This window comes from Ambystoma mexicanum, chromosome 3p (genome assembly GCF_040938575.1).
Source record: "Ambystoma mexicanum isolate Mex_15411 chromosome 3p, UKY_AmexF1_1, whole genome shotgun sequence".
Classification (NCBI taxonomy): domain Eukaryota; kingdom Metazoa; phylum Chordata; class Amphibia; order Caudata; family Ambystomatidae; genus Ambystoma; species Ambystoma mexicanum.
In genome coordinates, this window is record NC_090925.1 from 774,878,026 (window position 1) to 774,894,348 (window position 16,323).

General features: G+C 53.1%; 1 protein-coding gene across 1 annotated transcript in view; it reads left to right on the plus strand.

The window, feature by feature from the left end:
• PFAS (phosphoribosylformylglycinamidine synthase) overlaps positions 1–16,323 on the plus strand; it is a 786,527-nt gene that overhangs the window by 393,321 nt on the left and 376,883 nt on the right. Inside the window, exons 13-14 of the mRNA XM_069651729.1 lie at positions 15,219–15,375; positions 15,669–15,730. Of these exons, the coding sequence (XP_069507830.1) occupies positions 15,219–15,375; positions 15,669–15,730 (219 nt within the window). The remainder of the gene's footprint in view (positions 1–15,218; positions 15,376–15,668; positions 15,731–16,323) is intronic.

Sequence of the window (16,323 nt, forward strand, 5' to 3'; positions counted from 1 at the left end):
AGCTGAAGGGGGACCCTCCCGGGCGGACTTCTGTAAGGGACAGAGAGAGTGCCACTCTCTCGAGGGACTGAGGAAACAGGCCCTGGCCCAGGCACAAGGAGAGGTGCCTAGGAATTTCCGGATTTATTGGGAGGGTGAGCTCCTTGTTAGTGAGCCCACTAAGCCTGAACCTGGTGCCCGCAAGAGGTTGGTGGTACCCCAGGTTTACAGGCCTTTCCTACTGCAGTTGGCGCATGAGGTGCCCTTGGCTGGTCATCTTGGGACCAAGAAGACTAAGCAGAGGCTCTCTGCCCATTTCTACTGGCCACGGATGGGAGTAGAAGTGGAGTCCCACTGCAAGACCTGCCCAACTTGTCAGTTGTCTGGCAAGACTGGAGGCAGTGTCATTGCCCCACTGCAGCCGTTGCCAGTGGTTGGCACCCCATTTGAGAGGGTGGGCATCGACATAGTCGGTCCCCTTGACCCTCCCACTTCAGGTGGACATCGGTTCATCCTGGTCTTGGTAGATCATGCCACCAGGTACCCTGAGGCGATACCCCTTTGGACGGTTACGGCCAAGGTGGTTGCCAGGGCTCTCCTGGGCATTTTCACCCGTGTTGGATTCCCCAAGGAGGTTGTCTCTGACAGAGGATCCAACTTCATGTCGAGTTACATGAAAACCATGTGGAAAGAGTGCGGGGTAACCTACAAGTTCTCCACCTCTTACCACCCCTAGACCAATGGTCTGGTTGAGAGATTTAATAAAACTCTCAAGGGCATGCTAGGTGCTTTGGAGGAGCCCCTAAGGAGGAAATGGGATCTCCTCCTGCCATGCCTGCTGTTTGCTTACAGAGAGGTACCTCAAGAGGGTGTTGGTTTCAGCCCCTTTGAGTTACTCTTTGGACATCCCGTGAGGGGGCCCCTCGCCTTGATCCGAGAAGGCTTGGAAGCCACCCCTCCAGGTCCCGCCAAGCAAGTGGGTGACTATGTGTTAGGCCTCAGGCGGAGGATGACACAAATGATGGGTCAGGCAACAGCAAATCTCAAGGCCAGCCAGGAATTGAATAAGTACTGGCATGACCTTAAAGCTTCGCAAGTGGATTGGACTCCGGGACAGGAAATCCTTGTGATGGAGCCTACCAAGCCTAGAGCTTTGGCAGACAAGTGGACTGGACCCTTCAGGATAATCTCCAAGATGGGCGAAGTCAATTATCTGGTTGACATGGGTGCCTCTGGGGTAGCCCCTCAGGTATTCCATGTCAACAGGCTCAAGCCTTTCCACAGGCGAGCAGAGGTCTCATGTCTCTTGCTAGCTTCAGGGCAAGAAGAGGATGAGAGTGAGCCCCTTCCTGATTTGCTGCATAGCAACCCTCAGGATGGCTCAGTGGAGGGAGTACATCTCTCTCCAGATTTGACAACAGAGCAACAGAGGGCCTGTAGGGCTTTGCTCCAACAGTACGCCTCTCTGTTTTCACTGAAGCCAGGCCTTACACCATGGTGTAAGCATGAAATTGACACTGGTGACAGTGTGCCTGTCAAAAGCAGGTGCTACCGTATGTCAGATACCGTCAAGATCCACATCCAGGCTGAGGTCGCCAAGATGTTGGATCTGGGTGTTATTGAACCCTCAACCAGTCCCTGGTCCAGTCCAGTGGTCCTTGTCCCCAAGGCAAGTTCCCAGGCGGGTACCAAGGATTGGAGGTTCTGTGTGGACTACCGAGGAGTCAATGCCGTCACCAAAACTGACGCGCACCCATTGCCCCGGGCTGATGAGCTCGTGGACACCATCGGTGCTGCCAAGTTTGTGAGCACCTTTGACCTTACTTCAGGCTATTGGCAAATACCTCTGACGGACCATGCCAAGGAAAAGACGGCCTTCTCAACACCTGAGGGACTCTACCAGTTTAGGGTCATGCCTTTTGGGTTGAAGAATGCCCCTGCCACCTTCCAGAGATTGGTCAACCATGCGCTCAGTGGGCTGGAAGCCTTTTGTGTGGCTTACTTAGACGACATTGCCGTCTACAGTTCCACCTGGGAAGAGCATTTGACACATCTGGATAAGGTGTTGCAGGCCTTGAAAAGGGCTAACCTCACTATCAAGGCCACCAAGTGCCAGATAGCTCAGGGGAAAGTTACCTATCTTGGTCATGAGGTAGGAGGGGGTCAAATCCAACCTCTCTCCAGTAAAGTACAGGATGTACAGAACTGGGAGACTCCCACTACTCAAACCCAGGTGAGAGCCTTTTTCGGCCTCACTGGGTACTATCGCAATTTCATGGCAGACTATGGAACCATAGCTGCACCCCTGACAGCTCTAACTTCACCCAAACAGCCTAGGAAGGTTAATTGGACTGAAGACTGTCAGAGGGCCTTTGATGGCTTGAAAGAAAGTCTGTGTAGGGCACCTGTGTTAAGTGCGCCTGACTACAGCCGACCCTTTATCGTCCAGACGGATGCCTGCGACACCGGAATTGGAGCTGTCTTGTCCCAGTTAGATGACAAAGGGAGAGAACACCCTATCATATTCATCAGTAGACAACTCAAGGGTAGAGAACGTAGGTGGGCTACTGTTGAAAAGGAGTGTTTTAGTATAGTTTGGAGCCTTAGGCGTTTTAGGCCCTACCTTACGGGGTCTACCTTCAAGGTCCAAACAGATCATAAGCCCCTGAAGTGGCTTATGCAGATGAAGGGTGAGAACCCGAAATTGCTCAGGTGGTCCATTAGCCTGCAAGGGCTAGACTTCACCATAGAGCACAGACCAGGGAAGAGTCACGATAATGCAGATGGCCTTTCCAGAAGGTATGTTGACCGTCTGGATGAGGGTGTCTATCCCGTGGGAGATTAGACACCCTCCATCTCAGTCTGGGGGGGGCGACTGTGATGCTGGAAATGCATCTGAGGGACAGGGCCTCTGAATCCTTGTCCTATTACTGTTTTTATCGTGTGTTCTGTCATGTTTTCTGCCCAGGAGTCCATGTGGGACTCCTGGCAGTGCAGCTCTCTTTTGGTTTGGTGAACAGACCCATGGGATACCCTTATGGCACCCATGGGTAGGGGTACAACCCTGTGCCCCTAGTGTATGTTTTTGGGCACCTGTGGGTGGCCCACAGAGCAGGGTAGGGGCTGGTGGCAGCTCCATGCTGAATGTGACAGGTGCTCTGGGTGTCCTCCATTTTGGGATACCCAGGCCCTGCCATTGGGATCAGTTGATTCCTGATAGAAAACAAGATGGCCCCTGTGGCCTCTTGCTTTCTATTCCCTGTTGTCTTGTTTTTCCCAAAGTCCTGGGAAGCCCTGACTCTGTCCCTTCCCCGCGACTGGCTGTTGGGTGGAAGTTCCATATATGGTGTTGTTGTGAAGGCCCAGCTAGACTGGCTGGAGCCTTCCCAGTGACTGTATGTTATGGGTACCTCCTGTGGGTGGGACCTGGGTGAATGGAGTGGGTGACCAATATGCACTCCTTGTTGTGGTTGTCTGGTTTCTGGCATGTGAGACAAAGACTGAGACAGCCCTGCCCGAAACTGGCCTGAATGCAGTGTGTAGTGTTGAATGGCTGGGTACTTGTCCCAATCCACATTCCTTGTTGTGAGTGTCTGAAAGGGAGGAGTGTGGCCTGAATGCACTGTGTGCCCGATTGGCTGACTGACTGCATGAATGCCCTGCAGTATGATTGGCTGCTGGGTGTGTGCCAGCAGCGTGGATGAGAGAGAGGATAGTATATCTGGGGACCTCTCACCACTGAAAATTGTTCAGAAGGAACCATTGGTTGAGAAGCGACCATTGTGTTCAGAAGCGATCAGAAGCTGAGTCTCCACTCAATAGTAACTGGAACTGCTGATCCTCGACGTCCAGCTGGAAGAAGAAGACTTGCTGCTGCATTTGCTTCGACAGATCTGAAGGTTGCCGAATTCGTCGAGGACTGATCCGAGAGAGGACCTGGTAAGGCGCCCTCTTCCCGTGCCCCGAGGGACCATCGAGCACCGCTCCATCTTCGCCGAAGCGCCCTGGAAGACAGACCCTCGAAAGGTTGTCGACCCGAGACGGGACCACCGAGGAGATCGAAGTGAAGCACCCGGACATCGACGCCGTCGAAGTCCATTGCCGTCGACCAGGGTTCGCAGGTTTGTGTAACCGCTGGAGGCCCGTCGAAGTTGTGTTGCCCAGCCGTGGGAACCACTTGACGCCGTGCCGCCGACGACCGGAGCCGTCCGCTCCTTTGCCTAAGAACATTCAATCGAAGGACTCCCTCGACCGCTTCGTCGACCGCTTATCCTGCCGGAGAAGTCGAGGACGACCAACGCGCCGAGGAGAAACCTGCCGGTGGGTTTCCCGCCACCCGACGACCTCAAAGACTCGGACGACTCGACGCCCTTGCTGGGCTCCCGTCTCTACAATCTTTGCGGTCTAGAACTATTGTCATCTAGGTGCCCCGCACACCTCCGCCTTGCAGGACGCCGACGCCCCGACGCCGACGAGCACCACTCGGACGAAGCTGCTGCCTCTTCGACATCGTTCTACCTCGTTTGTCGACGGAAGTTCGATTCCCCGTGCCTCCCGCTTGAAAGGGAAGGCATTCAAGAAGGGCCGTCGATTCCCCGTCGCCGAACACCGAGTCCCTCGACGTTTGTCGACGCCTTTTCGAGGAACTCTACTCCACCAGGTACATTGGGGGGGTAAAAACATTATAGGGGAGAATAAGACTTACAGAGCAATATATGGACTGGGCTTGTGTTATATCTTTCTTTACAGGTTGCCCAGGTGGGGGGATCTCCACACAGAACTGTGCCTAGTGGTAGGGGTCAGTATTCTGCCTATTGCTCAACCCTCTTATTTCCTCTCCTCTCTCTATTGCTGGTTTCCCTCTATTGGTCTGTGTGACATTGTACAGTATTGTTCATGCACTTCAATGAGATCTAGGGTGGTACCACTTTAGGATTGTAAATATTTGCCATTGTAGATTTTGCCAGAGTACAAAGTGAGTTACTATGATAAATGTACATAACCTTAACTATTGATTATATAAAGATTGTGTTCTAACCAATACAGAGTGTGGATATTCCTTTGTGGGGGCTTGGGGATACAATGTACTTAAGAACCAGCCTGCATCACCTCCTGAGAAGCTAGGCCTTGATTGCTCCACCATTGCTACCGAATAGAGAATCTTGGCTGGGGTCTCCTGTGCCTCTCCTCCACCATATAGGGAGTGGGAGTACAGACACCCCCCACCGGTCGTTGAGGCCCATTCTCTCACAGGTGGGAACAACCTGCTCCATCCTCTGCTTGAGGATCCATGCCTGCTGAGCCTTCAGGAGTGTCCCTGCACCACCCTGTGGAATGACCAGCTCTCTCCTGGGCAACTTTGCTACAGCTGTCGCCATTGCGAGTGCATCCTTGGAACCTTGTGGATTTCACCTTGTCCAACAAGACTTCTGCTCCTGCAGTTTCAGCCTGCCATAACTTCAAAGGCTCTGTTCTCTCCTGGCTCTCCTCTTACCTCTCCAATCTATCCTTCACTGTCTCCTGGGGCGGCCGTACCTCCTCCAGCCTCCCTCTGAACTATGGCGTCCCCCAGGGATCCGTGCTGGGACCCTTTATTTTCTCTCTATACCTCCCTTCTCTCCCCAGTAATCTCCTCTTTCGCCATTTCCCACCACTTCTACGCTGATGACAACCAACTCTTTCTTTCCTTCTCTTCCTTCACATCTGACCTCCACCACACTTGCCTCACTGGATGTGTCATCCCACTTTCTTTCCCTCAAACTGACAAGACTGAGGTGCTTTTCTTCCCTCCCAACACTCTCACCCCCCCTCGCTTCATCCACTTACCACCTTCCAACCTCCCCATATCTACCCATGCCCGCAATCTCGACTCCTCTCTCTCCTTCTCCAACCACATCCCTCTAACCTCTCGAGCCTGTCGTCACCATCTCTTCAACATCCGCAAGATCCGCTCCTCTCCCCCAATCCATGCTTCCAAACTCCTAATCTCCTGCCTTATTTTCTCTCCTGCCTCTTATACTGCTCCTCTCTCCTCTTTGGACTCCATGTCTCTCACCTAACTCCCCTAAAATCCATCTACCACTCCTCTATTCATACTCTGTCTCCTCGGCCCTCGAGACTCCATTTCTTCCTCTCTCTCTCTCTCTCTCTCTCTCTCAACTTAATTGGCTTCCCTTCCTCTCGCAACTGAAATTTAAATTCCTCTGTCTTGTCTACAAATCTCTCCATGACCTGCCCCCCCTACCTTTCTTCCCCCCTCTCTTTTTACTCCCCCTCCTGCTCTCTCTGCTCAGCAGACCTCTACCTCCTCACTGTACCCCCAGCCCCATGTGCCTCCTCAAACTACCGCTCCTTCCAACTCTTGGCCCCTCTACACTGGAACTCCCTCCCGCTCCACCCCCACCTACTCATTCTTCCGCTCCTCCCTGAAAGCCCTTCTTCTTCACTCCCCTCACCCCCAACTCTCCTTCCCTACCCCTCTCCCCTTCCCCCCTCCTTCCCCTCCCTCCTTCCCCTCCCTCCTTCCCCTCCCTCCTTCCCCCGCTCTATTGACCTTAAATTCATCACTGATAACACTTAGGGTCATTGAGGACACCAGATCACTACCCCTTCCCTTCCCCTCACCCCTTCCTCCCACTCCCTGACCTCAAAACGGACACTGTTACCCCATCACCTTCCCCCACTCTTCCCCTCCTCCTTGTAAATTGTTCTACATATTGTTCTAATGACTTCTTTCATGTTTGTAAATATGCTTCTCTCACTTTTGTACCTGTTGTTATATTGTAAAGCGCTATATAAATTCAATAAACATAAACATAACGAAGAGTAGCTGTGCAGGGCCTGCTCCTTTGTACGCCATACCAAGATTGCATTTTGCCACCTGATCTTGGTGGCTCCCATTGCAACCTGCCATCTTCGTGACCTGTAGGTCTCCTGAGGTCTCCTGTCCCATTTATGTCTGCATCCTCTCGTGCCAAGGTTGTGCAGTGGTCAAGTCTTCAGAACCGTATCACTGGAGTCTGGAACCACATACTAGTGGGACCCAATTCTGGTGCCAAAGGTGGCCTCTGTACTAGTGGCCCCTGGACCTTGCTTGACTGGACAAAACACAGAAGTAAGTCGACTCAGTGGACCGAGGAACCCCCAAAGTGGTCTCTAGAGAAATCTGAGCAAGAGAGTAGGTTATACCTTTTCTTGTCTCTGACCGGCAGCCATATGGCTTGCTTGACTAAGATTGGTGGTCATCTGGTCATGGATTCCCCCTGGGCCTTCCCTAGAGTGGTGGAGCTGGAAGAGAAACCTTTCTGAACTTCACTTACCTCCAACCTGTGGTCTTTGGGGTATCTATTGCCGCATTCCAAGAGTAAACCCACCTGAACAGTGTGTCTTGTTTAACTGTTGACGTTTGGGCACTAGGCCTCTTTCCCCATCAGGGCTGGATTTAAGTGTTATGAACATTGGCTTAAGTTGAATGGGGACAAGACTGAGATCCTGGTGCTTGGCACCCCTTCTATCTCTGTCTCTTCTCTTTGGACTCCTGCCTTCTGGCCTCCCTTTCTTGGTCCCTGTCCTAGCCCGGGTTTCCGTTGTGAAGGATTTGAGGGATAAAATCTCCCCCTCGCTTGCGTAGGGCGATGGGGTTTCTCCAGCATGGGGTCTGGCATGGATTCACATGCTCATGAATATTCCCCGTCGTCGGGCTGGGAATACTCGGTAAAGAAAAAATCAGTATGAGTTTCGTTTCTGAACTGTCTTTCTTAGTAATAACCAATCACTGGTCTCTGGGTCATACTGCCCCCAGCCAATGACTGCCCTCTTCCTAAGCCCCTCCCCTGGCAGCCATCCTCAGATTTTTACCGCACGTTCAAGTGTTGGGAGTCCTCGTGCTATAGCTCTTGAGCTTTTACTGCGTTTTTGCGCTTTTTTCAAAGAGATTTTCTAATTTTTCAGTTAAATCGAGCCTCAACCTCCACCGTTCTACTTCCGATCAACGGGGATCCGTTTCGGAATTTTCTACGCCCCTCAAGGGTGAAGTTTTCATCGAGTTACGCTTCTTGGAGGATTTCCACGAGATCTGAGGCCTACCATGGACCTGACCCAGGACAAGGGAAGCTCGATGCCCGGATCCAAAACTGCCCTGGATGCGGGTTACAGAATGTTTTCAAGGAGGACGAGCATTCGAGATGTCTCTACTGCCTTCATGAGGACAAGACGCACATGGAGAAGGACTGTGCGTTCGGCAAGAACCTATCGGAACGGACCACGAGGGATTGTCGTACACGCCTCGCCAGCTGGCTGGAGAAGGGCCCAGCAGGTGAGAAGAAGAAAAGGTCCGAGCAGTCTTCTAAGTCCTGTGAGGGCGCCCCAGCGACAGGGGCCCAAAAGAAGGCTATGCAGCGCGAGTCCGCGGGCACCGGGAGCGCCGAACGGTCACGCTCTTCGGCTGCCAGGCAGGGCACGCCTTCCCCGGCACCATCAACCACGAGCCAACGCTCTGGTTCGGGGAAGAGGAAATCCGAGAACCCGAGTAAGATTCTGGAGAGGCCCCGGTCGATCTCAAAGGATTCAGCCGAGGGGGTAGTGAGGCAGTGACCGCCCCTCCCCCAAGGTGAAGGCCTCAAGCGCGCCCAAGGTGGTGAAGGCCTTGATTCACCCGGCTAAGGCCTCTATCGAGGGAGTCATGGCAACCCTGGCGAAGCCTGTGGAGGCTACACCAGTGGAGGCAACCTCGGGGCCCAGAGTTTCCCTGCCATCGCGGAGGGAATTCTCTTTCCAGCCCATCGACAAGACCCCCGTGAAGACCCCGGTGGCCATTACGGACACGGATTCAGTCTCTACGGAGGAGCTGGTGGAAACTGAAGAACCTCAACAACAGGTTCGAGAAGGTACGATCCCACAGGAGGGATCCCAAAGAGTTGGTCGAAGAAAGCGACGGTGGCGCTGACGAGGCCCCAGTGGAGGAGCAGCCTTCCCTCCCGTCGCAGCCATTGCTCGAGCCTCAGGACAACTCGGTGGCCATTTTGATGGCAATCCAAACCTTATGCATGGAGATAAGGACGAGATTACCACGAACCCCAGCGGACGATCCAGAACCGGGCCCATCGGGAAGCCCTCCGAAAAAGCGGAGGAGAGTTCATCCCTCCCTGCCCTTCATGCCCCCACGACCCGTGGAGCCATCATCCCCCTCACCGGACCCCAGGGATGACACAGCGACGGATACGACGGGGACAGATGACGACGGTCCTCGCGGTACCGTTACTCGACGATATCTGGGACGAGCGACTTGCGATCCTCAAGAACCCGTCCACGACACCTGCCAAGAGGGACGGGTACGAGAAGAAGTACCGGGTCCCCGACGCCGCCCCTTTGTGCCTCAGGGCTCAACCTACACCAGATTCGGTCGTCTCAGCAGCGGCCAAGAAGGCGGAGGCGGGAGCGACAGCCTCGACCTCTACTTCCCCACCTGACGGCAAGGGTAAGAAATTGGACGCCATGGGGCGACGGGTCATCTTGTCGGCGGCGATGACGATTAAGGCAGCCAACGCCTTAGCGATTGTGGCCCATTGCAACAGGGAGCTATGGTACAAGATAGTAGCTCCCCTACTGGACTTCCTACCAGAGGATAAGAGGGCGGAGGCCCTGGAGATTCTGCAGGAAGGTGAGGTGGCGTCGGACCATGCCATAACGGTGGCAACGGACATTGCCGACACCGGGTTTCGCCAGTTAGGCAACGATGTTTGCCTTTGACAACGTGGCTGGCTCAAGGCGACAGACTTCTGTCAGGACGTGCAGACCAGGGTTTTGGACATGCCGTTCGACGGCAACAACCTGTTTGGGAAAACGGTGGATGAGTTGCTGCAGGCCATCAAGGCCAACGCAGAGACGGCCTGAGCCCTGGGAGTCCTTCAGCAACGACGGCCCTTTCGGAGCGCCGGAGGCAGACAGGGGGGGCCTCCAAGGGATCAGGTGGTGGCTCCTCTACGTGCAGCCAGGCGTCCCGCTCCTCATCCCAGGAGCCTTACAGAGGTCACGGCAAGCAAGGAGGATCTCGGCGTTGTCGCCAAGGAGGCCAAGGCGGCAAGGATGCCTCCAAGCAAGATTGAACCGGCCGTAGCGTCGGGCCTCACGAAGCACCCCGGTGGGAGGCCGGCTGGCGAAGTTAGTCAGCGTGTGGGAGTCCATGTCCACCGACCGTTGGGTGCTGGATGCCCTGGCCCACGGGCACACTCTTGAATTCCAAAAGACGTGTCCCTGCATTCCTCCCATGGCCAGGAAGGAAAATCACGTCCCTCAACTGCTGTTGGTGGTAAAGGCGATGCGCAAGAAAGGTGCCATCAAGCTTGTCCCCAAGAGGCTCTGGGGCTCCGGAGTATACTCAAGATACTTCGCGTCAGAAAGAAGACAGGCGGTTAGCGCACCATCCTGGACCTATGTTGGTTGAACAAATATATCAATGCACAGAAGTTCAGGATGGTCACTCTCCAGCACGTGCTGGGACAGCTGGAGGAGGGCGACTTCCTATCGTCGTTGGAATTGGAGGATGCTTACTTCCACATCCCCATCCTAAAAGGACACCGAAAGTTCCTCATATTCGTAGTCCAAGGACGCCACTAGCAATTCAGAGCTCTGCCATTCGGATTGAAGTCAGCACCCAGGGTGTTCACCAGGTGCCTAGCACCAGTGGCGGCGTGGCTGCGCCTGCAGGGGATCTACGTCTACCCCTACCTGGACGACTGGCTCATCCGTGCAAGGACAAGAGAACTCGCCGTCGAGCACACGGCCGAGACCGTCCGCTTACTCACTGAGATGGGTTTCCCCATCAACTACCCGAAATCCCATTTGGTTCCATCGCAGGTGGCACTGTTTCTGGGAGCAAAGCTCGATACAGTGGAACGATTGGGGTCTCCGTCGGAGGAAAGGACGAAGGCCATTTTAGGCAAGGTGCAGTGCCTGCTAGCCACGGACGTGGCCATGGTGAGATCCATCAAGTCCCTCCTCGGTATGATGTCCTCTTGCATCTATCTAGTGCGCCTCTGCAGGCTACGGATGCGTCCTCTCGAGGAGTTCCTTGACGCCCACTGGATGCAAGCGGCGGGGAGCTTCGAAGACAAGATCCCGCTCAACGAGGTTTTCCGTCGGGCGATTCAGTTGTGGGGCACCTGTGCACACCTCACGGCGGGCATGGACTTCCAGACCCCGGCACATCAGAAGACGGTGACGACGGACGCCTCCCTGGAGCGATGGGGCGCACACACCGGAGATCTCCATGCAAGAGGCCTTTGGCTCCCCGAGGAGGGGTCTCTCCACATCAACATCTTGGAGGTCCACGCCGTGATCTGGGCGCTCAAGTCGTTCCTCCCGTCCCTCAAGGGCAAGGTCGTGAGGATCTTCACCAACAACACCACCACGATGCTCTACATCCGGAAGCAGGGAGGCACCAGATCCCCAGCCCTATCCAAGGAGGCCCAGGATCTGTGGCACTGGGCCGTCGCCCAGGGGATGTTTCTGGTTCCCTTCCATCTGGCAGGAATAAAAAAACACCATCGCCGATTCACTCAGCAGGGAGCTGCGCTCGTGCCAGGAGTGGGAACTACGCCAGGATCAAGTGGATCGGCTCTTCCAACGATGGGGCAAACACCAGATCGACCTGTTTGTGACGGCGACGAACTCCAAGTGCCAGAGGTTCGCCAGCAGGTTCCCCCAACCGAGGAGCATGGGCGATGCTTTCTCGTTCCCCTGGGACGGCCTGTTCCTGTATGCGTTTCCTCCATTGCCGCTGCTGCTTCGACTAAGCCAGCTCAAGAGGTCCCAGTGCAGGATGATCCTCGTCGCACCGGCGTGGCCGAGACAGAGCTGGTTCCCGGACCTTCTGGACCTCTGAGCGTCCCCACCAGTCGAGCTGTCAACAGACGCAGATCTTCTCTCCAGAGAGGGAGGCGCCATTCTTCATCACGACCCGGAGTCGGTGAACTTGCAGGCCTGGCTCCTGCAGCACTAGAGTTTGGAGGGTACGATATCCCGGCTGACTGCAGAGAGGTTCTTGCAAAGGCCAGGGCGTCCTCAACTCTCAAATGCTTCAGGCATAAGTGGAAGAGGTTCTCTGTCTGGTGCCGTGCACAGAAGATCAACTCTCTACAGATTACGGCAGCTCAAGTGCTACCATACCTACTGTCGCTGGCCAAAGCTGGACTAGCTCACGGTTCCATCAAGATACATCTGGCAGCGATCTCCCGATACACCAGAACTGCAGGACGGCCGTCTTTGTGGTCTCATCGACTGGTGAAGGAATTTATGAAGGGACTGTTCCGATCGTTCCCGCCGGTGGAAGCTCAACGTGGTGCTGACCAGGCTCATGGGTCTCCATTCGAGCCTTTGCATTCGGCTCCGTTGAAGTTCCTGTCATGGAAGACAGCATTCCTTGTGGCCATCACCTCCGCACGACGCGTGGGAGAGATTCAGGCCCTATCCTACAAGCCTCGTTACTTGACTTTTCACGATACAAGGGTGGTGCTGAGGATGCACCCCTCTTTCATGCCCAAGGTGCCGTCGGACTTCCATCTTAACGAGCCCTTGGTGTTGCCAGTTTTCTTTCCGTCGCCTTCGTCGCCGGCCGAGAGGACTTTGCACTCGCTCAATGTAGCTAGAGCACTTAAGTTCTACATGGACCGAACGAAGAGTTTTCGGAAGACATCACAGCTGTTTGTGAACTTTGGACCTGTGAACAAAGGGAAGGCTCTCTTGAAGGCTTCCATTTCCAGATGGCTCTCCGGCTGCATCATGCACTGTCATCGGTTGGCCAACCGACCGTTGCCCGGCCATCCGAGAGCCCATTCGACCAGAGCAATCGCTGCTACTACCGCGTTCTTGTCTGGTGTGCCCCTGCTGGACATCTGCAGGGCTGCTACGTGGAGGTCGGCGCACACCTTCACGAGATTCTACTGCGGCGACCGGGAGGAGTCCAGAGTCGGCCAAGCAGTGCTGCGCAACCTGTTCGCCTGAAGGTGGGCCTGGTGAGGAGGTAAGAGTTGCTTAATGTTGAGTTTATGTAATGCTAAATGTTGAGCCTTTTGCCACCTCCCGTGGTTGTGCATGTGTGTACTGCTATGTATTCTTATATTCATGAGCATGTGAATCCATGCCAGACTCATGCTGGAGAACAACAGTTACAGGTAAGTAACTTGTTCCTTCTCCCATCAGTTTCATGCACCAATGGTTGCTGCACTGGTGCTGAGTGCACTGGTTAATTGTAACTCGTTATATTTAGCCCAGCCACCATATTTGATCTATCATCTCCAATTGCTGCAGAATGTGACGGCTAGACTGGTGGTGCACACACCCTACCACATATCTATCTCGCCTGCTCTACGACGCTTCATTGGCTCCCTGTGGTCCAGAGGGTGCAATTTAAATCTGTCTATTGTGCACTGGGAATTCTATGGCCGGGGAGCAGAATACCTGCATTGTAAATTCCTCCCTGATGTTGCCAACTGTCCGCTTTGTTCCCTCGAGTCATGCACTATCTTTATTTAACGAGTGGGGGGGAATGCTTTCTATGTTGCGGCAGCAAGGTTTTGGAATTCCCGCCCATTTCATCTTCGGGCAACAGAGGATTATGTATCTTTCTGCCGGTCACTGAAAACATATCTTTTTTTCTAACGTTATGACAGAGTCTGAGCCGCTGAAATGTATTCTACTTAACGCCAAGTTGCCTCCGGGTAGATGTGTGCTTTATAAGTTCTAATTGAGTTGTGTAATATCACCTGCTTGTTTAATTTCCTAGTGTTTTTTGGGTCTAGAATACATGTAGTATTTTTGTACTTGCCTGTCTAAATTGAATTTTTGTGTGCTTCACTGTGTGGATTCATTGGGGACCCCTGACCCTACTCGCTCTCCTGAGAATAAACGTGACTGCTCTCCTCTGCTACCTCTCAGTTACCCTGTTCACTAGAACTAGGGTGGCCTCCTAAAATCTGTACACCCGGCCAGGTTCTAGAAATCCATTTTAACAGTAGGGGGCCTGGAATAGAAAGCTGTCCCCTTTCAAGGTGTCTGGGCTTCTGTGTCAACAGGCGCAGAGGAGTAGGTGGTGGTGATGAGAAACATTTTTATTGAAAAGAAGAGCAGATGAGGTGGGTGTGAAGGGAAGAGTGAAGTAGGTACTAAGAACCCCAGATGAGGTGTTGAAAAGAAGAGACACCTTAGAAAGACTTGGAGAGAAGATCCGAGAAGTAGTCTAGGAGACCAAGCAGGAGTTACTTAAACCTGAGAAACCAAGAAGGCGGCCTCTGGGTGTACGTTAAAAACCTAGTAAGCATCTTCCAGTGCCCCAGACGCAGCCCCCATGTTGTGCAGAGTCAGGCCATTCACTTCTGAGAACCAAATGCCCATATTTTATCTAGGAAGAGATTTGGATGAGATTCCTCATGAATTAATTCCTTTGACGATACAGCCATAACAAGCAACTCCGACAACAGCTGCTTTATCCAAACCCACATCCCCACCAGTCAAAATGATCTGCAATTCGAACAACTACTTCTTTTTGGTGACACTGGGGAGAGACTTGGAGACCTTTTGGAAGACATTTCTTTTTCTTAATCTTGGATAGTCAGAGACTTGGAAATATGTCATCCTCAATTTTGTTTTGGAACATGTTTTTGTGTTGGACATGCACCTGAACCCATCTGGGAAGAGAACATGACTGAGGGACTGTAGGAGGCTTGTAAGGTAAGGTAGAGATATTTGGGGCAGGCAGATATTAATCTGCTTTTTTTCTGCAAGTCTGTTACCTTCCCTGTCATGTTTCAATTCTTGTTTGAAAAAATCTGAATAAACCATTATTCTCGGAACTTACATTTGTCTGGTTCTATTGTCTCATTAGTATGTGCTGGCAAGATATTGCTTCTGACACTCCTAGTCTAATTTAAACATTACAAACATATTCTGGCTCCAGTTGTAGGATATGTTTGCCTGTAAACATTTGAAGGATGCCAAGCTCTGGAACTAGTGTTACTGGTATTGCTTTTTGTGACATACCAATTACTTATGAAAGCATGTTTTGCGCATTTTGTACCATAGGTAAATGGTCAGTGTGGACTTGTGGCTGACCGATCGGACTTGCAAGTGACTGTGTGAGAGGAGTTCCGCTGTCAATGAGCATTGAGAATTTTGATCTGAGTTCATGGAAAAGCCTCGACCTGTGGGTGCAGATGAAATCTGACTTGTTATGCTCCTTCCTCTAGGTCCAAGGAGATAATGCGAGTGAGCTGGACTTTGGGGCTGTACAGCGTGGTGATGCGGAGATGGAGCAAAAAATGAATCGTGCAATCCGTGCCTGTGTGGAGCGCCTCACCACAAACCCCATCTGTAGCATCCATGACCAGGGGGCTGGAGGCAATGGTAATTGGATTATAAAGGCTTCTTGAGGCAAAGGGAGTGGTGGGTCTTCAGGGGTGGTGGTGAATTCAAAAGGCAAGTATCATAAAAGCAGCCAGGGTTTGTGTGTGCATGGGGAGAGGGACTTGACTAATCATTCTCATATCAAGTATATGGGTAGAAAGAGTGTAGGAACAATGTATTTGGGGTAAAAGGACAGGAAAGTCAGAGTGTAGGGAATGTGGCAGAGTCAACCTTATCGTAGCTAGAGGGACCAGGGCGACGACCTACATTTACTGTCATTTATTATTTTTCAGGAAATGTTTTAAAAGAGCTGTGTGAACCGGCAGGAGCTGTAATCTATGCCAGCAAGTTCCAGGTGCGTGTTTGTTGTTTTCCATCCTTTCAGCATCTGTTTCACCAAAGTCCCATCAATCCTTGGTGCTCCGAGACATTCAAGCTCACCCACCTTGCACATGGCACCTACACACATCCCCTGGCCTCGCTATCCTCTGCACTCTGCGATTTTCCTGTCAAAGCTCCTGTTCTTCCATATGCCCCCCATGTACCTGTGCTGCTCTGGGCCTCTGTACCCACCTTGTGCCCATGCGTCCCTTTGCTGCTTTGACCCCCGTGCCTCTCGTGTCCGCTTTCTCTGCTCCACTCTGTCCCTCTTTCGCTTTAGCGAACCCTGCGTCCATTGCCCCTGTGCACCTCACCGCCTGGCCCATGGATCCCTCAGCACTCTGTACTTTTACTTTATCCCGGCGAAACTCTGTGCCCCTGGCGTTGCTCTGGGCCCCCTGTGCCCCTGGCGTTGCTCTGGGCCCTCTGTGCCCCTGGCATTGCTCTGGGCGCCCTGTGCCCCTGTCGCTGCTCTGGGCCCCCCCTGTGGAGTGAGGGTGCATTGCATCCTTCATCTGGAGCTTTATGAATAGGCCTTGTCTTCTGGTCTTACACCACGTGTGAAGA